Source organism: Nerophis lumbriciformis, linkage group LG11 (assembly GCF_033978685.3).
Source record: "Nerophis lumbriciformis linkage group LG11, RoL_Nlum_v2.1, whole genome shotgun sequence".
In the NCBI taxonomy this organism is placed as follows: Eukaryota; Metazoa; Chordata; class Actinopteri; order Syngnathiformes; family Syngnathidae; genus Nerophis; species Nerophis lumbriciformis.
Window position 1 is genome coordinate 44702720 of NC_084558.2, and position 25608 is coordinate 44728327.

At 41.5% G+C, this 25608-nt stretch overlaps 2 protein-coding genes across 4 annotated transcripts in view; both read right to left on the minus strand.

The window, feature by feature from the left end:
• dab2ipb (DAB2 interacting protein b) overlaps positions 1–25608 on the minus strand; it is a 426738-nt gene that overhangs the window by 270396 nt on the left and 130734 nt on the right. Inside the window, exon 1 of one of the 3 annotated variants that reach the window (XM_061966504.2) lies at positions 9909–10145. The exons of the other annotated variants lie outside the window; for them this stretch is intronic. Within the exon in view, the coding sequence (XP_061822488.1) occupies positions 9909–10032 (124 nt within the window). The 5' untranslated portion in view covers positions 10033–10145. Of the gene's footprint in view, positions 1–9908; positions 10146–25608 lie in introns of those variants that run through there. 3 annotated transcript variants of the gene reach the window in all.
• LOC133609967 (heterogeneous nuclear ribonucleoprotein U-like protein 1) lies at positions 10551–15919 on the minus strand. Its single transcript, XM_072914040.1, has 2 exons — positions 14476–15919; positions 10551–10579 (listed from the first exon to the last, which is right to left on the minus strand). The coding sequence occupies exons 1-2, from the start codon at positions 15917–15919 to the stop codon at positions 10551–10553; spliced, it is 1473 nt and encodes a 490-aa protein (XP_072770141.1).

Consider the following 25608-nt stretch of genomic DNA (forward strand, 5'->3'; position numbering starts at 1 on the left):
TCCTCAGTTCCCAAACGTTTACTGAGTGTTGTTAAAAGGAAAGGTCATGTAACACAGTGGTAAAAATACCCCTGTGCCAACTTTTTTGCAATGTGTTGCTGCCATTAAATTCTAAGTTAATGATTATTTGCCAAAAAAAATGAAGTTTCTCAGTTGGAACGTTAAATATCTTGTCTTTGCAGTCTATTCAATTGAATATAAGGATTTGCAAATATTCTGTTTTTATTTACCATTTACACAACGTGCCAAATTCACTGGTTTTGGGTTTTGTATACAAACCCCGTTTCCATATGAGTTGGGAAATGGTGTTAGATGTAAATATAAACAGAATACAATGATTTGCAAATCATTTTCAACCCATATTCAGTTGAATATGCTACAAAGACAACATATTTGATGTTCAAACTGATAAAAAATTTTTTTTTTGCAAATAATCATTAACTTTAGAATTTGATGCCAGCAAAACGTGACAAAGAAGTTGGGAAAGGTGGCAATAAATACTGATCAAGTTGAGGAATGCTCATCAAACACTTATTTGGAACATCCCACAGGTGAACAGGCAAATTGGGAACAGGTGGGTACCATGATTGGGTATAAAAGTAGATTCCATGAAATGCTCAGTCATTCACAAACAAGGATGGGGCGAGGGTCACCACTTTGTCAACAAATGCGTGAGCAAATTGTTGAACAGTTTAAGAAAAACCTTTCTCAACCAGCTATTGCAAGGATTTTACGGATCTCACCATCTACGGTCCGTAATATCATCAAAGGGTTCAGAGAATCTGGAGAAATCACTGCACGTAAGCAGCTAAGCCCGTGACCTTTGATCCCTCAGGCTGCATCAACAAGTGACATCCGTGTGTAAAGGATATCACCACATGGGCTAAGGAACACTTCAGAAACCCACTGTCAGTAACTACAGTTGGTCGCTACATCTGTAAGTGCAAGTTAAAACACTCCTATGCAAGGCGAAAACCGTTTATCAACAACACCCAGAAACGCCGTCGGCTTCGCTGGGCCTGAGCTCATCAAAGATGGACTGATACAAAGTGGAAAAGTGTTCTGTGGTCTGACGAGTCCACATTTCAAATTGTTTTTGGAAACTGTGGACGTCGTGTCCTCCGGACCAAAGACGAAAAGAACCATCCGGATTGTTATAGGCGCAATGTTGAAAAGCCAGCATCTGTGATGGTATGGGGGTGTATTAGTGCCCAAGACATGGGTAACTTACACATCTGTGAAGGCGCCATTAATACTGAAAGGTACATACAGGTTTTGGAGCAACATATGTTGCCATCCAAGCAACGTTACCATGGACGCCCCTGCTTATTTCAGCGAGACAATGCCAAGCCACGTGTTACAACAGCGTGGCTTCATAGTAAAAGAGTGCGGGTACTAGACAGGCCTGCCTGTAGTCCAGACCTATCTCCCATTGAAAATGTGTGGCGCATTATGAAGCCTAAAATACCACAACGGAGACCCCCGGACTGTTGAACAACTTAAGCTGTACATCAAGCAAGAATGGGAAAAAAATTCCACCTGAAAAGCTTAAAAAATTGGTCAGTGTGTAAAGGATATCACCACATGGGCTCAGGAACACTTCAGAAAACCACTGTCAGTAACTACAGTTTGTCGCTACATCTGTAAGTGCAAGTTAAAACTCTACTATGCAAAGCCAATGCCATTTATCAACAACACCCAGAAACGCCGCAGGCTTCGCTAGGCCCGAGCTCATCCAACCCTACTGTTGAACAACTTTAGCTGTATATTGAGCAAGAATGGGATAGAATTCCACTTGAAAAGCTTCAAAAATGGGTCTCCTCAGTTCGTAAACGTTCACTGAGTGTTGTTAAAAGGAAATGCCATGTAACACAGTGGTAAAAATGCCCCTGTGTCATTAAATTCTAAGTTAATGATTATTTGCCAAAAAAAAATTAAGTTTCTCAGTTCGAACGTTAAATATCTTGTCTTTGCAGTCTATTCAATTGAATATAAGTTGAAAAAGATTTGCAAATCATTTTATTGTTTTTATTTACCATTTACACAACGTGCCAACTTCACTGGTTTTGGGTTTTTGTAGATCAGATATCATTTAAAAATCCTCAAAGATAGTAATTATCACAAAAACAATGTCTTTTATGAGTGTTAGCCAAAAAAAAAAACAAATGGGAAGGAAAAGGGAATTTTCGCCAACTGTTTGCTATCAGATTGGCAAGTTATAAGGCGGGCGTTCAAAGGTTCCTCAGTTGAAACCAGCTGCCCTGTTGCCGCCGATAAAGAGGCTGACGAGAGGGGAAAACAAAAAACTCTTGCAAGGATGGAGGTGCTCACGTGAGGCCGTGAAGTGTTGTTTACTTTTGTCCGACACTCTGAGAATGTTGGTGCTCTGTCATGTTTTGTGGCCACGGCTGCCCTCATCATTGGAAATAAATTGAGTCAAGACGTGTTACTTTAAAGGGGCCATATCATGACTTTTATGTACATTTTAAAACACTTTCTCGTGGTCTACATCGGTGAGTCTCAAACTGTGGTGCTCGGGATCCATTTAGTGGCACGCCAAAGAGTCAATTAACTATTCAAACACGGTGTTATCATATTGTATAGATCAGGGGTTGGCAACCCAAAATGTTGAAAGAGCCATATTGGACCAAAAATACAAAAACAAATCTGTCTGGAGCCGCAAAAAATTTAAAGACATATTACATACAAATAGTGTTTAATGGAATTAAGAGGACTTAAAGGAAACTAAATGAGCTCAAATATGGCTACAAATGAGGCATAATGATGCAATATGTACATATAGCTAGCCTAAATAGCCTGTTAGCATCGATTAGCTTGCAGTGATGCAGTGACCAAATATGTCTGATTAGCACTCCACACAAGTCAATAACATCAACAAAACTCACCTCTGTGGAAAGTTTGGTGGACAAAATGAGACAGAAAAAGAAGTGGCATAAAACACGTCCTAGAAAGTCGGAGAAAGTTATACATGTAAACAAACTACGGTGAGTTCAAGGACCGCCAAAATTAGTAGGACAAAACGGCGCTCGCCGAATACTCGAATCAGTGAAGCATGTTTAATATAAACAGTGTGCTTTGTAACAATTAGGGAGGTTTGTGTCATGTTTGTCCTCCTACAGAAACCATATTAAAACAAAAATAGATTTTTTTTCCCCTCATCTTTTTTCATTTTTCACACATTTTTTGAAAAAGCTCCAGAGAGCCACCAGGGCGGCGCTAAAGAGCTGCATGTGGCTCTAGAGCCGCGGGTTGCCGACCCCTGGTATAGATGATATAAACATATAATATAATATATCAGTATATATCATATACTGTACATATACAAACCCGTTTCCATATGAGTTGGGAAATTGTGTTAGATGTACAGTAAATATAAACGGAATACAATGATTTGCAAATCATTTTCAACCCATATTCAATTGAATGCACTACAAAGACGAGATATTTGATGTTCAAACTCATAAACTTTATTTTTTTTTTGCAAATAATAATTAACTTAAAATTTCATGGCTGCAACACGTGCCAAAGTAGTTGGGAAAGGGCATGTTCTCCACTGATGTCGATAAATGCTCTAAAATGTAATATCGGAAATTATCGGTATCGGTTTCAAAAAGTAAAAGGTATGACTTTTTAAAACGCCGCTGTGCACACGGACGTAGGGAGAAGTACGGAGCGCCAATAAACCTTAAAGGCACTGCCTTTGCGGTCCAATCACATGATATCTACGGCTTTTCTCACACACAAGTGAATGCAGGGCATACTTGGTCAACAGCCATACAGGTCACACTGAGGGTGGCCGTATAAACAACTTGAACACTGTTACAAATATGCGCCACACTGTGAACCCACACCAAACAAGAATGACAAACACATTTCGGGAGAACATCCGCACCGTAACACAACATAAACACAACAGAACAAATACCCAGAAGCCCTTGCAGCACTAACTCCTCCGGGACGCTACAATATACACCCCCCCCCCCTACCCCCAGTTCCCACCTCAAGCTCCTCATGCTCTCTCAGGGAGAGCATGTCCCAAATTCCAAGCTGCTGTTTTGAGGCATGTTAAAAAAAATAATGCACTTTGTGACTTCAATAATAAATATGGCAGTGCCATGTTGGAATTTTTTTTTCCATAACTTGAGTTGATTTATTTTGGAAAACCTTGTTACATTGTTTAATGCATCCAGGCATCACAACAAAATTAGGCATAATAATGTGACTGTATATATCGATATCGGAATCGGTAATTAAGAGTAGGACAATATCGGAATATCGGCAAAAAAGCCATTATCGGACATCTCTACTTCTATGGTCTGATTTCAAATGTTCGGGACTTTTGCAAATCCTAAATGCCTTCCTACAATATCGTTTGGAATTTGCTCTTTTCTATGATGTTCTTTCAAACCGGTGTTGCCAAACATGGTAGAAATCTACCCAAAGTGCTTTGCGGCGAGTACATACAAAGTAATGTAAAGTTTCCAGGCAATCTGTCAGTAGTCTCGCTATGTAAAAAAAACACTAAAAACAACAACAAAAATGACGGGGAGAATACGTAATATGCGTAAAATAAAGGCGCATCCTAAAGAGACGGCCAGAAAGCGGCTTGAAGATGATCTGTAAAACATCATCTATGTCAGTGTTTTTCAACCTTTTCTTGTTTGCGTTGAAAAAATGCGGAGGCACACCACCAGCAGAAATCATTAAAAAACTAAACTCAGTTGACAGTAAAAAGTCGTCGTCACAATTGTTGGATATGACTTTAAACCATAATCAAGCATGCATCAATATAGCTCTTGTCTCAAAGTAGGTGTACTGTCACCACCTGTCACATCACACCCTGACTTATTTGGAGTTTTTTGCTGTTTTCCTGTGTGTAGTGTTTTAGTTCTTGTCTTGCGCTCCTATTTTGGTGGCTTTTTCTCTTTTTTTGGTATTTTCCTGTAGCAGTTTCATGTCTTCCTTTGAGCAAATATTTCCCGCATCTACTTTGTTTTAGAAATCAAGAATATTTCAGTTGTTTTCATCCTTCTTTGTGGGGACATTGTTGATTGTCATGTCATGTTCGGATGTACATTGTGGACGCCGTCTTTGCTCCACAGTAAGTCTTTGCTGTCGTCCAGCATTCTGTTTTTGTTTACTTTGTCGCCAGTTCGGTTTTAGTTTCGTTCTGCATAACGTTCCCTAAGCTTCGATGCCTTTTCTTAGCGGCACTCGCCTTTTGTTTGTTTTTGGTTTAAGCATTAGATATGGGCTCAGGAACACTTCAGAAAACCACTGTCAGTAACTACAGTTGGTCGCTACATCTGTAAGTGCAAGTTAAAACTCTACTATGCAAAGCCAAAGCCATTTATCAACAACACCCAGAAACGCCGCTGGCTTTGCTAGGCCCGAGCTCATCCAACCCTACTGTTGAACAACTTAAGCTGTATATCGAGCAAGAATGGGATATAATTTCACGTGAAAAGCTTCAAAAAATTGTCTCTTCAGTTCCCAAACGTTTACTGAGTGTTGTTAAAAGGAAAGGCCATGTAACACAGTGGTAAAAATGCCCCTGTGCCAACTTTTTTGCTGCCATTAAATTCTAAGTTAATGATTATTTGCCAAAAAAAAAATTAAGTTCCTCAGTTCGAACGTTAAATATCTTGTCTTTGCAGTCTGTTCAATTGAATATAAGTTGAAAAAGATTTGCAAATCATTTTAATGTTTTTATTTACCATTTACACAACGTGCCAACTTCACTGGTTTTGGGCTTTTGTAGATCAGATATCATTTAAAATCCTCAAAGATAGTAATTATCACAAAAACAATGTCTTTCATGAGTGTTAGCCAAAAAAAAAACAAATGGGAAGGAAAAGGGAATTTTCGCCAACTGTTTGCTATCGGATCGGCAAGTTGTAAGGCGGGCGTTCAAAGGTTCCTTAGTTGAATCCATAATAAATGTAGTCTTTTAGTTCTTGTCTTGCGCTCCTATTTTACTGGCTTTTTCTCTTTTTTTGGTATTTTCCTGTAGCAGTTTCATGTCTTCCTTTGAGCGAATATTTCCCGCATCTACTTTGTTTTAGCAATCAAGAACATTTCAGTTGTTTTCATCCTTCTTTGTGCGGGACATTGTTGATTGTCATGTCATGTTCGGATGTACTTTGTGGACGCCGTCTTTGCTCCGCAGTAAGTCTTTGCTGTCGTCCAGCATTCTGTTTTTGTTTACTTTGTCGCCAGTTCGGTTTTAGTTTTGTATATTTTTTTAACCCCAAATAAGTGAAATTACATAATATCCCACGGCACACTACACAGTGGTTGAAAAACACTGATCTATGCAACCTTTTGACCAAAGAACCCGCATTACATGTTATGTAGACCACAAGGAAGTGTCTTAAATGTAGGGAAACAAAATCATTATACGACCCCTTTAAAGAACAGAGTCAAACAAAACATCTTGTGCTGGCAAGGTTGACGATCCCGCCCTCTCTTGTTGTGTGTGTGTCAAAGTGGCGTGCGTGCGCTTGCTATTAGACGCAAAGATCAAGGCAAAGTGTGTTAGCCTGTGACATTTTCCGCACAGATGACCCCGACTTTTAAAGCGCCGCTTTTGTCTTCCATTTTTAAAGAAAACAACAACAACACTAAGCAACAGCCTTCGACTTAATGTGTTTTCATTTGCGACGAGAAATAAATCAATACTGCGCTTCTTCTTTCACTTCATTTAAGCAGATAGACTTAATCTTATCACCCTGACCTTGCAGTCCGCTGTATTTAAGCAAAACACTGCCTGTGCTTACAGCCTCCACATATTGACCTGACGGCGCTGTAAGAGCCAGGGATATTCAACTGAATTGTTTTGAGAGCCACATTTCCAGAAAGCTAAGGAACCCGGGGGCGGGACTTCTCTCTTCACCATTAGTCTTATTGTGTATAGAGATGTCCGATAATGGCTTTTTTGCCGATATCCGATATTGTTCAACTCTTAATTACCGATACCGATGTATACAGTCGTGGAATTAACTCATTATTATGCCTAATTTTGTTGTGATGCCCCGCTGGATGCATTAAACAAGGTGAGGTGTTGAGGTTAGTAGCGGGGGGTGTATATTGTAGCGTCCCGGAAGAGTTAGTGCTGCAAGAAATTCTGGGTATTTGTTCTGTTGTGTTTATGTTGTGTTACGGTGCGAGTGTTCTCCCGAAATGTGTTTGGTGTGGGTTCACAGTGTGGCGCATATTTGTAACAGTGTTAAAGTTGTTTATACGGCCACCCTCAGTGTGACCTGTATGGCTTTTGACCAAGTATGCGTTTCATTCACTTATGTGTGTGTGTAAAAGCCGCATATATTATGTGACTGGGCCGGCACGCTGTTTGTATGGAGGAAAAGCGGACGTGATGAAAGGTTGTAGAGAACGCTAAAGGCAGTGCCTTTAAGGCACGCCCCCGATATTGTTGTCCGGGTGGAAATCGGGAGAATGGTTGCCCCGGAAGATTTTCAGGAGGGGCACTGAAATGCGGGAGTCTCCCGGGAAAATCGGGAGGGTTGGCAAGTATGCCCTACATCCGTGTTTTAAAAAGTAATTAATTATACTTTTTGAAACCCATCCATTTTCTACCGCTTATTCCCTTTGGGGTCACGGGGGGCGCTGGAGCCTATCTCAGCTACAATCGGGCAGAAGGCGGGGTACACCCTGGACAAGTCGCCAGCTCATCGCAGGGCCAACACAGATAGACAGACAACATTCACACTCACATTCACACACTAGGGCCAATTTAGTGTTGCCAATCAACCTATCCCCAGGTGCATGTCTTTGGAGGTGGGAGGAAGCCGGAGTACCCGGAGGGAACCCACGCAGTCATGGGGGAGAACATGCAAACTCCACACAGAAAGATCCCGAGCCTGGGATTGAACCCAAGACTACTCAGGTCCTTCGTATTGTGAGGCAGACGCACTAACCCCTCTCCCACCGTGCTGCCCTTTTTGAAACCGATACCGATAATTTCCGCGATATTACATCTTAAAGCATTTATCGGCCGGTAATATCGGACATCTCTAATTGTGTATATTCCCGAGAACCAGTGTCCTCTACAGTAGACATTTGATGTCGGTCAATTTATTTTGCCAGAGGTTTTTTGAACTGAACTTGTTTGCCACCAGTTGAATAGCCCAAATGATAAATAAGAGAGGACCTGAGATTGAGCCTTGAGGACTCAATCAATCAAAGTTTATTTTTATAGCCCTTAATCACAAGTGTCTCAAAAGAAGTGGCGGACCGTGCGTTTCCCACCTAGGCCTTCACTGATCTCCGACTTCAATGATTACCTCTCAAAACATACTTGCCAACTCTCCCGGATTCTCCGGGAGACTCCCGAAATTCAGCGCCTCTCCCGAAAACCTCCCGAAATTCAGGCGGAGCTGGAGGCCACGCCCCCTCCAGCTCCATGCGGACCTGAGTGATGTGTCGACAGCCCGTTTTCATGTCCGCTTTCCCATAGCGTGCCTGCCCAATCACGCTATAACTGTAGAATGATCGAGGGCGAGTTCTTGGTTTCTTATGTGGGTTTATTGTTAGGCAGTTTCATTAACGTCCTCCCAGCGCGGTAACAACACACAACAACAGCAGTCACGTGTTCGTCTACCGTAAAGCAGTTCGTCTGCCGTAAACAGCAATGTTGTGACACTCTTAAACAGGACAATACTGCCATCTACTGTACATGCATATGTGACAATAACATCTAGGGCTTTTAGAGAGTGCAGTGCACAATTGCACACACAACAAGGAGACAAAGCAGAATGCATCATCGGAGAGGGTGTTCAGCATGGTTAGAAAAATAGTGACAGAGAATAGAACAAGGATGGACAATTCAACCCTTAACTCAACAATGAGTAGATGAGTGTTATGTGTGTGTATATGTGTAAATAAATGAACACTGAAATTCAAGTATTTCTCTTATTTATATATATATATATATATATATATATATATATATATATATATATATATATATATATATATATATAAAATAAAATAAATATTTATATATATATATATATATATAGGTAGAATTCACTGAAAGTCAAGTATTTCTTATATATATATATACATATGACATACTTGACTTGGTGAATTCTATCTGTAAAGATACTCCTCCCCTCTTAACCACGTCCCCGCCCCACCCACCTCCCGAAATCGGAGGTCTCAAGGTTGGCAAGTATGTCTCAAAATACCATAATTGATGTCACCACATGATCATTGCTGGAGAAATACTATGCAGGAACTCATTTACACCCTACTGAGTATTGAGTCACATCAACAGTGTACAAACGGTTTATTTGAACGGTGTTATGTGACAGGTGGTGACAGTACACCTACTTTGAGACAAGAGCTATATTGATGCATGCTTGGTTATGGTTTAAAGTCATATCCAACAATTGCGACAACAACTTTTTACTGCCAATTGAGTTTAGCTTTTTAATGATTTCTGCTGGTGGTGTGCCCCCGCAAAAAAAACGTGCCTTGGCTCAAAAAAAGTTGAAAAACACTGCTCCATACAACAAGAGCACTCTCGTGTTTTTAGAAATTTGCTGCAAAAAATGTTTTGAACTGAACTCGGGGGCTGGCCCGGTGACCAGCCCTGGTATAAACTCTGAACTGTTGCCACGGTATCCACGGGCTTAGCGTCAACGTGCTGATAACGACGCCAAACTGTCAACCCACTTTTTTTTTAGGCTGCAGCGGTGGTAGGGAATACTGTTCCTGTAAAGAAAAATGTTCTATGCTGAGATTGTTGCAGAATAATTAAATCAACGCCACGATGAGCTCCAGCTTCCCGGCAGCTGTAGGACCATGCTGCGAGACCCCTCCACACGACATTTGGCACTGCAGTAGTTGAATTTGTTTATTACCCCTGCTGGCAGCCGGCCTGGTGCGACTGCGAGAGCGGCTGCGCTGACGCTGCAGTCGGGACTTGCCCAGGAATCTGTAGTAGTACGACGGTCTCCCGGATCCCTTCCTAGTGATCCCAGCCATCCTGCCCGCATGGAGACAACCAAGTCCTTTTCAGTCAAAGTCCTAATGAGAGTCCTCCTGAAAACTCCTCCATTGTCCAAACATTCCACAGGGCAGAGCGAGGAGATTGAGTCTTCCCCAAACATGCACTTCTCAGTGCTTGTGTCCTGTCCCGGCAGCTCAGCCCTCTGCTCCACCTTTAAACACTCCCCCTCGAAAGTTTCCCACAGCCAGATCCCAGAGGCTCTGTGTCCGGAGTACTGCGGGAGCGCGCATCCGGACTGGCAGGAAAGCTGTTCCTTTTAACAGTGGCAGGCGGCTTCGGAGGAATTTCATTGGGAGGACAAAAAGCCAGTGTCCCCTGGTTGATATGGCACAGAAAGATCCCATTGTGGCGCAGTCGAGTGCATGCAAAACCACGGTCTGAGTGTGTGTTTAATAAAGAGGAAGAGACTAAGCGGCATAGATAAGACTTCAAACGGGCAGATATCAGAAAACAACTTGTTTCTTACTCAACACAAATGAAACTAATGGATCTGTTACAGGCTCAAAGACAAAACTGGTGTGTCTACAAAGGTCACGGTGAATGACAAAGTTTGAACTGCCTTTGTTCATTCAGCTGGCCAGCAATGGTCTGAATCCCTAAAGGACCCCTTTATCTCATGTAAAAAAATATACGACATAAAGTAGCAAGAAACACGTCAATAATGAATAAAGCAAAACATGTTCTAGACCAGGGGTCAGCAACCTTTACCAGTCAAAGAGCCATTTTGACCAGTTTCACAAATTAAAGAAAACAATGGGAGCCACAAAAATCTTTTGAAATTAAAAATGAAATAACACTGCATACAAAGTTTTTTTTTTTGCTTTGTGCTATGTATAAACCAAGGGTCTCAGACACGCGGCCCACACCTTAATATGAAAATTGAATGTTAGTGCGGCCCGCGGGTTATATATGAATGGCGCTTGACAGCGTCATACTTGTCAACCCTCCCGATTTTTCTGGCAGGGGTGTATAATGTAGCCCAGAAGAGTCAGGGCTGCATGGGATTCTGGGTATTTGTTCTGTTGTGTTTATGTTGTGTTAAGGTGCAGATGTTCTCCCGAAATGTGTTTGTCATTCTTGTTTGGTTTTGGTTCAAAGTGTGGCGCATATTAGTAAGAGTGTTAAAGTTGTTTTATACGGCCACCGTCAGTGTAACCTGTGTGGCTGTTGACCAAGTATGCCTTGCTGTCACTTACGTGTGCAAGCAGAAGATGCATATAACAAGAGGCTGGGCTGGCACGCTGTTAATACAGATTGTAGAGGGCGCTAAATGCTGTACCATCATGGCACGCCCTTATTATTATTGTAAGGGTGAAAATTGGAGAATATTAATCCCGGGAGTTTTCTGTGAGAGGCACTGAAATCCGGAAGTCTCCAAGGAAAATCGGGGGGGTCGGCAAGTATGCAGCTGAGCCGCATCAGAGTGATCAAAGAGCCGCGGGTTGCCGACCCCTGTTCTAGACCAAATATCACTTCATAGTCTCTACTGCTCGCGAGTGTTACCATGTTTGATTGATTGATTGATTGAAAGTTAATGATTATTAGCAAAAATGTTTATCAGTTTGAGCATCAAATATGTTGTCTTTGTAGCATATTCAACTGAATATGGGTTGAAAATGAATTGCAAATCATTGTATTCCGTTTATATTTACATCTAACACCATTTCCCAACTCATATGGAAACGGGGTTTGTACATATATATATACAGACATATACACATATATATACATACATATATCTACATATACATACAAATATATATATATATATATACATACATACATATATATATACATACATATATAAATACATGTAAATATTTATAAATTAAATATATACATATATACATGTAAATATTTATATATAAAAAATATATATACATACTAGAGATGCGCGGATAGGCAATTATTTCATCCGCAACCGCGTCAGAAAGTCGTCAACCATCCGCCATCCACCCGATGTAACGTTTGATCAGAACTGCATCCGCCCACCATCCGCCCGTTGTTATATATCTAATATTAATAAAAAATTTTAAAAAAAGGGTGAAAACTACGCGAATTGCACCTTGTGCAGACAAGATTTTTCGATCGGACACGGAGGAATTAGCGATGTAAAAGACCACGTTGGGACAAAAAAACACAAGTCTAATGCCGTTGCTAGCGATACAAGTGGAACATTTTCAACGTTTTTCGTCGCCCAAACAGATTCTTTGGATGTGATAAATGCCGAAGTTTTATTTACGGAGGCAATAATTGAGCATGGACTTCCAATCGCACTGGCTGATCACATGGGACAGTTAATAATGTAATGCAACCTTTAAAAATCATTACGCGGTGATCGCGATCCCAAAAATAAACTTTTCTTGCATGATAATGTCCAGAAAAATTCGCTTTATATTACTATAGAGTCCTTTTAACGAATGAGTTTGATGGTTTATCACAAACCTTAAATGAAAGAAGTCCTTTGTTCTCCTGCACCATGCATGCGCAATCCTGTCGGCTGTATTTCACAGCACGACATACTGTAAAAAGTGTTTATACTATTTATACTTTCAATTAACAAATTGAAGTCTTGTGAAAGGTTGACAGGATAACTGGCATTAACTGTCAAAATAATTTCAAACTATTGAAGTTAGCTTACAGAATAAACATGTCAATCAACCCATATGATTTTTGCTGTAATATTTTTGTTTTGAAAAGTCACTGTGACTGATAGAAAAGTGATGGTTTTAGCAACATTTTAACCTGTCTGAATGCTAATAGTCATTTTGCGTCGGGGGGCGAAGCCCTGAACCCTCCACCAGGACTTTGTCCTGGACCTACCGGGGCCTGCGGCCCTTGGACCCTGGCTACTAGGTTTTTCTGATTTAAAAGTTGGCAGGTATGGTGAGGTTATAAAGCTTTTGCCTGTTAAAGAAAGGAGACTGATCCAATGCACAGACATTCGCGTGCCACGCTGTCACGACCCAGACGCACACCAGTGCGCAATCATATGGGAGCCGCGCTGAGCGCACCTCCAAGCGCGTCTCGCTGCCGGCGACGGCCAGGTATATGGGCCCACGCTCCAGCGCCATCCATTTTCAGGGCTAGTTGATTCGGCAGGTGGGTTGTTACACACTCCTTAGCGGGTTCCAACTTCCATGGCCACCGTCCTGCTCTCTATATCAACCAGGGTGAGCCCCACCCCTTTCATGAGCGCACTACGCGCGGAGTGACCCCTGTTACGCGCCCCCGGCAACAGGGGTGGCAAGCAGGTAAGCTGCGCGGGCGGAGCGCGCGGAGTGACCCATGTTACGAGCCCCCGGCCACGGGGGTGGCGGGCAGGTAAGCTGCTTACCTGCTGCGCGTGACGCCGGCCGCGGCGAAAGCGGACGAGGCGGGGTGTCGGTGCGGTGGGCGCGGTAGTGACCCTGGACGTGCGTCGGGCCCTTCTCGCGGATCGCCTCAGCTACGGCTCCCGGTGGGGCCCTCTCGGGGGAAGGGGCCTCGGTCCCGGACCCCGGCGAGGCGTCCCTTCTCCGCTCCGTAAAAGTGTCCATCTCTTCTTTTTTTTTCTTCTGTTGTGGCATATGCAGCAGGTGCCTGCTCGTTTTTCGTATGTGGGTAACAACATTTAACTATGTATATATATTTCCCAATTGGTTTAACTGCCACCCGCAAAAAAAAAAAAAAAAAAAAAAATTGATCCGCCCGACCCGACCCGCGAGCGGATAAAATCTTAGTTTTTTTAATTTCATCCGCCCGATCCGCGGATAATCCGCGGACTCCGCGGTTGTGTCCGCAAACCGCGCATCTCTAATACATACATATATACATATATATATACATACATATATACATATATACACATATATACATACATATATATATACACATATATACATACATATATATATATATATATATATATATACATGTATATATATATATACATACATATATATATATACACATACATATATATATATACACATACATATATATATACACATACATATATATATATACACATACATATATATATATATATATATATATATATACATACATATATACATATACATACATATATATACATACATACATATATATATATATATACATACACATATATATATATACATACATATATATATATATACATACATATATACATACATATATATATATACATACATATATATATATATATATACATATATATATAAATAAATAAATGATAAATGGGTGGACTTGTATAGCGCTTTTCTACCTTCAAGGTACTCAAAGCGCTTTGACACTACTTCCACATTTACCCATTCACACACACATTCACACACTGATGGAGGGAGCTGCCATGCAAGGCGCTAACCAGCACCCATCAGGAGCAAGGGTGAAGTGTCTTGCTCAGGACACAACGGACATGACGAGGTTGGTACTAGGTGGGGGTTGAACCAGGGACCCTCGTGTCGCGCACGGCCACTCTTCCACTGCGCCACGCCGTCCCTGGTCCAGGATGTAGTTGCCTGGCGTGTTAGCGGCTCTTTGGATTAATTCAGTCAGACACTGAGCGGCCTGCTGCAGCTGGCGCTCCCTCGCTCCCCGTCCCATCATGCATGCCAGCAGCTCCTCGGTGCTCAGCAGCCTGTAGTGTTTTCCCAGATGCTGTCGTACGCGAGCTTTGGCCCAGTGGCTCTTTCCCGCAGCAGGGAGACCCACCATCAACACCACCTCACTCTGCGCTCTGGAGTTGGGGCCCAACGTGCTGCGGAGCCTCAGCCCAGCAGGGAGCGCCGCCAGCGGGGTGAAGCCAGGAGGGCTGCAGTACCACGCCGGGGCTGTGGCGCCCAACAAGAAGCGGACCGCACAGTTCTTACAGAGGACGTGAGGGAACAGAGCGCGGCCTTGAAGCTCCGAGGCCTCGAGGGAAAAGGCCACGCCCATGAAACGCCCGTTTTTATGGAAGGAGAGCTGAACACTTCCGTTGGTGGAGAAAGAAGCATAGCTGCCGATGATGTCTCCCTCGGAGAACGTCTCCCCGTAGTCTTCTTCTTGCCCGCTGGTCACTTTTCTGGCTCCTGCATCGTATGCGAAGGAGAAGGCCTCTTCACCAAGTAGCAGTGATGTTTGGCTCAAGGACCAGCCTACTCGCATGCCGTAAGCCTCGCTGCTTTCAAGGCCGTCCACCATGTTGTTGCTTAACAACGTCCTCTCCAGCCTCGCCTCGAAGCTCACCCTGCCCTGCCACACCCCGTGGGTGAGCCTGCAGCCGGACCACAGCAGGGGGAACCTGTCCCAGAACCGCGGCTGACCACAGACACCATCTTGGCTTATGTCAAAGTGCAGGTGGCTGTCATAGGAATCTAACTTGACTGCATCTTCAACTTCCTGCTGCGACTCGTCTCTCTCCAGTGGAGCTTGTGGTGCTTTGGCTCTTTTATATCGTATCTCCTCTTTAAACTCGTAGAAAGCCCAGCCTCGGTCCTCCAGCTCGCTCCTCCCGGCTCCGGCCTCTCTCTGGCCGACTGGCAGCTGCTCACAGTCGGCTAGGGGACTCTGTGAGCCGCCCTCGCCGTCCGTCTGTGTCGTGGAGTCGGAACACTCTCTGGAGGTTTGTTGTGGAAGTAAAGAGGACGGGGACGCCGCCGCTTGTATATTATCCGCTACAACCGTCGTGTCGTCGTCTTGTCCCGGTATGTCTTGTCCCGGTGTGTCTGGTCCCGGTGTGTCTTGTCCGGGTGTCCGTGCAGGCTGTTGCTGATCCAGCGACGACCAGAGTCTGCCTACCAGCTCTGCCTTCAGCCCTTTGCACTCCAGACCCGCTTCTTGGAGCTTCGACCGCAGTTCCGCGACTTTTAGCTTCTTAATGTCCGCGAGCTTCATGGCTACCTTTTGTGCGGCGGACATGGATGAAGTACATATACATGTACATATTTATATATAAAATATATACATATATATACATATATACATGTAAATATTTATATATAAAAAATATATATATATATATATACACACATATATATACATATATATACATGTAAATATTTATATATAAAATATATACATATATACATATATACATGTAACTATTTATATATAAAATATATACATATATATATACCTATATATACATGTAAATATTTATATATAAAATATATACATATATACATGTAATTATTTATATATAAAATATATACATATATATATACATACATACATGTATATATATATATATATATATATATATATATATATATATATATATATATATATATACACACACACACACACACACACACACACACACACACACAGGTAAAAGCCAGTAAATTAGAATATTTTGAAAAACTTGATTTATTTCAGTAATTGCATTCAAAAGGTGTAACTTGTACATTATATTTATTCATTGCACACAGACTGATGCATTCAAATGTTTATTTCATTTAATTTTGATGATTTGAAGTGGCAACAAATGAAAATCCAAAATTCCGTGTGTCACAAAATTAGAATATTACTTAAGGCTAATACAAAAAAGGGATTTTTAGAAATGTTGGCCAACTGAAAAGTATGAAAATGAAAAATATGAGCATGTACAATACTCAATACTTGGTTGGAGCTCCTTTTGCCTCAATTACTGCGTTAATGCGGCGTGGCATGGAGTCGATGAGTTTCTGGCACTGCTCAGGTGTTATGAGAGCCCAGGTTGCTCTGATAGTGGCCTTCAACTCTTCTGCATTTTTGGGTCTGGCATTCTGCATCTTCCTTTTCACAATACCCCACAGATTTTCTATGGGGCTAAGGTCAGGGGAGTTGGCGGGCCAATTTAGAACAGAAATACCATGGTCCGTAAACCAGGCACGGGTAGATTTTGCGCTGTGTGCAGGCGCCAAGTCCTGTTGGAACTTGAAATCTCCATCTCCATAGAGCAGGTCAGCAGCAGGAAGCATGAAGTGCTCTAAAACTTGCTGGTAGACGGCTGCGTTGACCCTGGATCTCAGGAAACAGAGTGGACCGACACCAGCAGATGACATGGCACCCCAAACCATCACCCAACCATGCAAATTTTGCATTTCCTTTGGAAATCGAGGTCCCAGAGTCTGGAGGAAGACAGGAGAGGCACAGGATCCACGTTGCCTGAAGTCTAGTGTAAAGTTTCCACCATCAGTGATAGTTTGGGGTGCCATGTCATCTGCTGGTGTCGGTCCACTCTGTTTCCTGAGATCCAGGGTCAACGCAGCCGTCTACCAGCAAGTTTTAGAGCACTTCATGCTTCCTGCTGCTGACCTGCTCTATGGAGATGGAGATTTCAAGTTCCAACAGGACTTGGCGCCTGCACACAGCGCAAAATCTACCCATGCCTGGTTTACGGACCATGGTATTTCTGTTCTAAATTGGCCCGCCAACTCCCCTGACCTTAGCCCCATAGAAAATCTGTGGGGTATTGTGAAAAGGAAGATGCAGAATGCCAGACCCAAAAACGCAGAAGAGTTGAAGGCCACTATCAGAGCAACCTGGGCTCTCATAACACCTGAGCAGTGCCAGAAACTCATCGACTCCATGCCACGCTGCATTAACGCAGTAATTGAGGCAAAAGGAGCTCCAACCAAGTATTGAGTATTGTATTTTTCATTTTCATACTTTTCAGTTGGCCAACATTTCTAAAAATCCCTTTTTTGTATTAGCCTTAAGTAATATTCTAATTTTGTGACACACGGAATTTTGGATTTTCATTTGTTGCCACTTCAAATCATCAAAATTAAATGAAATAAACATTTGAATGCATCAGTCTGTGTGCAATGAATAAATATAATGTACAAGTTACACCTTTTGAATGCAATTACTGAAATAAATCAAGTTTTTCAAAATATTCTAATTTACTGGCTTTTACCTGTATATATACATATACATATATATACATATACATACATACATATATACATATATATATATACTGTATATATATACATACATACATACATACATACATATATATATATACATATTTATATATAAAATATATACATATATATACATATATACATGTAAATATTTATATATAAAATATATACATATATATACATATATACATGTAAATATTTATATATAAAATATATACATATACATGTAAATATGTATATATAAAATAAATACATATACATATATATATACATATACATATATATATATATATATATATATACATATATATATATACATGTATACATATATATACATATATATATATATATATATATACATATATACATATATATATATATATATATATACATACATATATATATATATACATATATATATATATATATATACATGTACACATATATATATACTACTAGGTAATATTGTGCAAATAATAGGTTATATGTATCCATTCATACAATATATTAATATAACTTGTTTTAATGCTATAAAAAAAAAAAGCCCTATTTTTCAAAGTGTGGCGGCTTATATTTTGCCATGGTGGGACCCCACTATCAATCACATGTAGGAGTAAAAGTTTTTATATATATATATATATACATGTATACATATATATATATATATATATATAATGATAATAATGATAATGGGTTGTACTTGTATAGCGCTTTTCTACCTTCAAGGTACTCAAAGCGCTTTGACACTACTTCCACATTTACCCATTCACACACACATTCACACACTGATGGAGGGAGCTGCCATGCAAGGCGCTAACCAGCACCCATCAGGAGCAAGGGTGAAGTGTCTTGCTCAGGACACAACGGACATGACGAGGTTGGTACTAGGTGGGGATTGAACCAGGGACCCTCGGGTCGCGCACGTCCATTCTTCCACTGCGCCACGCCGCCCCATGTATACATATATATATATATATATATATAAAAACTTTAAAAGTTTTTATATATATATATATATATATATATATATATATATATATATATATATATATATATATACACACATGTATACATATATATATATATACACACATGTATACATATATATATATATATATATATATATATATACACACATGTATACATATATATATATATACACACATGTATACATATATATATATATATATATATATATATATATATATATATATATATATATATATATATATATATATATATATATATATATATATAAACTTTTACTCCTACATGTGATTGATAGTGGGGTCCCACCATGGCAAAATATAAGCCGCCACACTTTGAAAAATAGGGCTTTTTTTTTTATAGCATTAAAACAAGTTATATTAATATATTGTATGAATGGATACATATAACCTATTATTTGCACAATATTACCTAGTAGTGCACCGAAAAAAGACTTCATCATTGCTAAAACAATGTTGTGATGACGTAAGCAAGACTCACACGATGGTCCGAAACGGAGGTAGCATGTCTGCCGCCTGCGATGTGGACGTACTTTAATATATTCGAGGAATACCCGCGGATAGCGATCTACAAAATGTGCAATGTGTAAATATTATGAGGACAGTGGTGGTTTTTAAGGAGAGAAACTGCCGTAGTAGCATCAGCGTGAGGCAAATGTGACTTCAGCGAGAGAAGTAAAGAGTCTCTCAACACAAGTACAGTCTGAAAAATGCTCGAATTGTTGTTTTCAGTAAAGAAAAAGTCAATAAAAAGGATTGGAAAAATCTCCAGAAACTTGAAAAAATAAAGTACAATAAGCAACAATTGAAAAATAGAGCAAAGCTATATACGACAAATATATGTTAATAGTAAATAACATATACCGTATGCATACATTTTTAAACTTTTTTTAAGGAAAATATATGCATCAATGCGAATTATGCAAATTGATGACCACACCCATAGCCACGTTTGTTGGCAATCTGGGGGGGAAACCCTGTGAAAGCTATACCTGAATCACCTTCTTTGGTCAAAACTCTTGTTCTCCGAACATGCTTTGTATGAGCGTTCAATCATTGACAGCTCGCTCGGCTGAAGGCCGCTGCACATCATGTTTCTGAGTGTGTGCGGAGTCTCGGACATTATTACAGCCCATAAACCCGCAGAGAGAGAACGTAGCACTATGTAGCTGGACGTGTCCAACACATGCTCCACTGTTCCCTGGGCCCCCACAGGGACTACTTAGCGAGACCAGGTAGACGCCACCCGGCACTAAGAAACTGTCAGGGCAGTGGACAGCGTATTCTCTTACACGGATCCTGCCATGTTTTAAAGCCAAGGTAAGCAAAAACTGACAGCGTCTGGGTCACAGTTGCCACAGGAGCAATGACCTCTTGTTAGACACAGCAGAAATAAACAGATGGACTCTGGGTTTGTACGCTCCTTTCTTAGGACTCAAGGCGGGCAAGCACTGAAAGGTCAGAAAAGGGTGAAAATGAAGGTGCCAACAGGTTTTAGTTTAACCGCAAATCAGGGCACATCTTATACAGAGCGGAATATAGAAAGGTGTTGGCTCTTGTTTGAGAGTAAGCAGTTATTCGACTTCGGTCCGGCTATCACTGAGCATCATCTTAGTTCTTGATTAGACACGGCTTGGACATTTTAAGGTAGAGAAAAAAAACAAGGAACATGCACCACTCGTGATTCTTTGTATCTTGGTTAGAGTCTTGAATTCAGATCATTTGGTCAGTTTAGTCCGTGGGAGATGATCTAGTTTCACCTATTTGGGTTAAAAATATTTTTTGCAAACCAGTAATTATAGTCTGAAAATGATGTGTTGTTGTTGAGTGTCAGAATAACCGTGTAATACTATTCCATATCAGTAGGTGGCAGCCGGTAGCTAATTGCTTTGTAGATGTCGGAAACAGCAGGAGGCAGCGTGCAGGTGTCTAATGCTTAAACCAAAAATAAACAAAAAGGTGAGTGCCCCTAAGAAAAGGCATTGAAGTTTAGGGAAGGCTATGCAGAACGAAACTAAAACTGAACTGGCTACAAAGTAAACAAAAACAGAATGCTGGACGACAGCAAAGACTTACTGTGGAGAAAAGACAACCTCCACGATGTACACCTGAACATGACATGACAATCAACAATGTGCCCACAAATAATGAAATATTCTTGATTGCTAAAACAAAGTAGGTGCGGGAAATATCGCTCAAAGGAAGACATGAAACTGCTACAGGAAAATACCCCAAAACAAGAGTAAAAGCCACCAAAATAGGAGCGCAAGACAAGAACTAAAAGACTACACACAGGAAAACAGCAAAAAACTCCAAATAAGTCAGGGGGTGATGTGACAGGTGGTGACAGTACACCTACTTTGAGACAAGAGCTATCGTGATACATAGTTGGTTATGGTTTAAAGTCCATCCATCCATCCATCCATCTTCTTCCGCTTATCCGAGGTCGGTTCGCGGGGGCAGCAGCCTAAGCAGGGAAGCCCAGACTTCCCTCTCCCCAGCCACTTCGTCCAGCTCTTCCTGTGGGACCCCGAGGCGTTCCCAGGCCAGCCGGGAGACATAGTCTTCCCAATGTGTCCTGGGTCTTCCCCGCGGCCTCCTACCGGTCGGACGTGCCCTAAACACCTCCCTAGGGAGGCGTTCGGGTGGCATCCTGACCAGATGCCCGAACCACCTCATCTGGCTCCTCTCGATGTGGAGGAGCAGCGGCTTTACTTTGAGCTCCTCCCGGATGACAGAGCTTCTCACCCTATCTCTAAGGGAGAGCCCCGCCACCCGGCGGAGGAAACTCATTTCGGCCGCTTGTACACTTGATCTTGTCCTTTCGGTCATGACCCAAAGCTCATGACCATAGGTGAGGATGGGAACGTAGATCGACCGGTAAATCGAGAGCTTTGCCTTCTGGCTCAGCTCCTTCTTCACCACAACGGATCGATACAGCGTCCGCATTACTGAAGATGCCGCACCGATCTGCCTGTCGATCTCACGATCCACTCTTCCCTCACTCGTGAACAAGACTCCGAGGTACTTGAACTCCTCCACTTGGGGCAAGATCTCCTCCCCAACCTGGAGATGGCACTCCACCCTTTTCCGGGCGAGAACCATGGACTCGGATTTGGAGGTGCTGATTCCCATCCCAGTCGCTTCACACTCGGCTGCGAACCGATCCAGTGAGAGCTGAAGATCTTGGCCAGTTGAAGCCATCAGGACCACATCATCTGCAAAAAGCAGAGACCTAATCCTGTAGCCACCAAACCAGATAGAAATAGAAATTCTGTCCATAAAGGTTATGAACAGAATCGGTGACAAAGGGCAGCCCTGGCGCAGTCCAACCCTCACTGGAAACGGGTCCGACTTACTGCCGGCAATGCGGACCAAGCTCTGACACTGATCATACAGGGAGCGAACCGCCACAATAAGACAGTCCGTTACCCCATACTCTCTGAGCACTCCCCACAGGACTTCCCTGGGTACACGGTCGAATGCCTTCTCCAAGTCCACAAAGCACATGTAGACTGGTTGAGCAAACTCCCATGCACCCTCAAGGACCCTGCCGAGAGTATAGAGCTGGTCCACAGTTCCACGACCAGGACGAAAACCACACTGTTCCTCCTGAATCCGAGGTTCGACTATCCGGCGTAGCCTCTTCTCCAGTACACCTGAATAGACCTTACCGGGAAGGCTGAGTAGTTTCTAATTTCACCTATTTGGGTTAAAAATATTTTTTTGCAAACCAGTAATTATAGTCTAAAAATTATGTGTCGTTGTTGAGTGTCAGAATAACCGTGTAATACTCTTCCATATCAGTAGGTGGCAGCCGGTAGCTAATTGCTTTGTAGATGTCAGAAACAGCATGAGGCAGCGTGCAGGTGTCTAATGCTTAAACCAAAAATAAACAAAAGGTTAGTGCCCCTAAGAAAAGGCATTGAAGTTTAGGGAAGGCTATGCAGAACGAAACTAAAACTGAAGTGGCTACAAAGTAAACAAAAACAGAATGCTGGACGACAGCAAAGACTTACTGAGGAGCAAAGACGGCGTAAACAAAGTACATCCGAACATGACATGACAATCAACAATGTGCCCACAAATAATGAAATATTCTTGATTGCTAAAACTAAGTAGGTGCGGGAAATATCGCTCAAAGGAAGACATGAAACTGCTACAGGAAAATACCCAAAAGCCACCAAAATAGGAGCGCAAGACAAGAACTAAAAGACTACACACAGGAAAACAGCAAAACACTCCAAATAAGTCAGGGGGTGATGTGACAGGTGGTGACAGTACACCTACTTTGAGACAAGAGCTATCGTGATACATAGTTGGTTATGGTTTAAAGTCATATCCAACAATTGCGACGACGACTTTTTACTGTCAACTGAGTTTCGTTTTTTAATGATTTCTGTTGGTGGTGAGCCTCCGCATTTTTTAAACGCAGAAAATGTGCCTTGGCTCAAAAAAGGTTGAAAAACACTGGTTTAGAGTACTAACAGGCATGTGGGACAAATGCAGTATTGGATCTCATGACTAGTCTTTGATTCACGTAACACAACAATCCATGAAAGATTTTACTAAAAAAGTAAATGGGTTATACTTGTATAGCGCTTTTCTACCTTCAAGGTACTCGTTGACACTATTTCCACATTCAGTGATTATACTATAAAGTTATTTTCCATTTAACTTCACCAGTTTTAGATTATTTTTATTCAAAATCGCTGAATTTTCACATTTGCCGTTCAAATACTGAGAAGAGACGGTGCGGTGAACAGCAGCCAGTTGAGGCACGTCACTCAGTGCCTCAACATGGACGGACTCGGCTAACTGCTGGCCTGCTGTGCAGTGAGACTGTATTGCTATATGAATTATATTATACATTTCCATAGTTTAGTTAGCTGAGGTATATAATGTACAGTGTATTTTGTCAACAACTGTATGTGTGTAACGTATTTCTTGTGCTGAGCGATCATAAAACGGCTGCAAAAGACGCACTGGCTGAGGCTCCAGCAGCCCCGCCTCCTGCACCCCCGCCGTAGAATTGTTATATCAACTAAAGCCCACACTTAAACTTTCCACGTGCAAGATTGAATCTATTTAAAAAAGTTATTTCATAAGAAGCCAAAAAGTGCAAAAACAATAATGTTGGTGTTGGAGGAGTTGTGAATGACTGCAGGGCCACAACATTAGGTACACCTGCAGACTGCAGGTGTATCTAATTCACAACTCCTCCAACATGAACATTATTGTTTTTGCACTTTTTGGCTTCTTATTAAATAACTTTTGTAACCTATTTTCATGGGCTTTCCTATTTGTGATGTTAAGTTCCTGTTATGCGCTGTTATACAGTATATGCCTTGAGCTCTTATTTTGAAGGCGCCAAGAGCGGAAGTGATGACATGTAGTGGAGCTGAGGTTTTTGAAAGAAGGTAAATAAAGTGGTCCTCGTGTAAACTGGAGCCTCCGTGTTTGTTATTTTGTAGTTTCATACAGTATAGGCGACATTTATAAACCCTCGGTTACACCTTTTTAAATAGATTCAATCTTACATGTGGAAAGTTTAAGTGAGGGCTTTAGTTGTGGACTTCATTTATAAGTAAAGGTAAGACCATAATCATGTTTTTTTTAATTAAATGTGCTTTTTTGTGTGCTACAGTTTGTATGTGTAAAGTTAAAGTTAACTTAAAGTACCAATGATTGTCACACACACACTAGGTGTAATGAAATGTGTCCTCTGCATTTGACCCATCCCCTTGATCACCCCCTGGGAGGTTAGGGGAGCAGTAGGCAGCAGCGGCGCCGCGCCCGGCAATCATTTTTGGGGATTTAACCCCCAATTCCAACCCTTGATGCTGAGTGCTAAGCAGGGAAGAATGCTGGTATGAGCTTTTAAACATAACCCGTTAACTGCTGCCAATCAAATGGTGAATAAGATACTCTTTAGGGTTCATATGTTTGTAAATCTGACTGTGATGAAGTCAGTGCCTCACCAGCCATCAACCTCACCGCACGTCACTGGTGTATATGTATGTTGTTTACAAATTTGGTAAATAAATGTTTATTTTAACCAAAAAAATGTATATTTTGTTGTTTTCTTACTGTACCAAAAATGAACCAAAGCGTGACCTCTAAACCGAGGTACGTACCGAACCGAAATTGTTGTGTACCGTTACACCCCTACTACATCTTAGTAATGAAAAGAACGTCAGTTAAAACCTCAACAAAACTAGGAAAAAGATGGTAATTCAAGCCAAAAGTATAAAACGGGCAAAAAATAAATAAATAAACTGAGCAAACAATCCGAGACTAGCATACCTCATGAATAATTCCACATAACAAGCTTGGCACTGTTTCAAAGCCAACATGACCGAGCCAAGGCTGCGAGTATTATTATCTTCATTTAAGCTCACCCAGTAGCATAGATAAGATATGTACATTTTCATCACGCCAAGGCCACCCTTTCCTTGGTGCAAACTTGACAGACACAGAGACAAACTGTATTTATTTTTGGAGCGCTTACATCCGACCTGTCACAAAAAAAACCTCAGCATTCAAAATGCTTGAGATCTGTTTCAGTCGCTTTCTCAACATTCCAAGTTGGGGTAGAAGATGCAGTCTAATTAAGAAGATAACACAGGTAGGCAGCAGAGAGAAGCCCTTTGAGACCCATAAA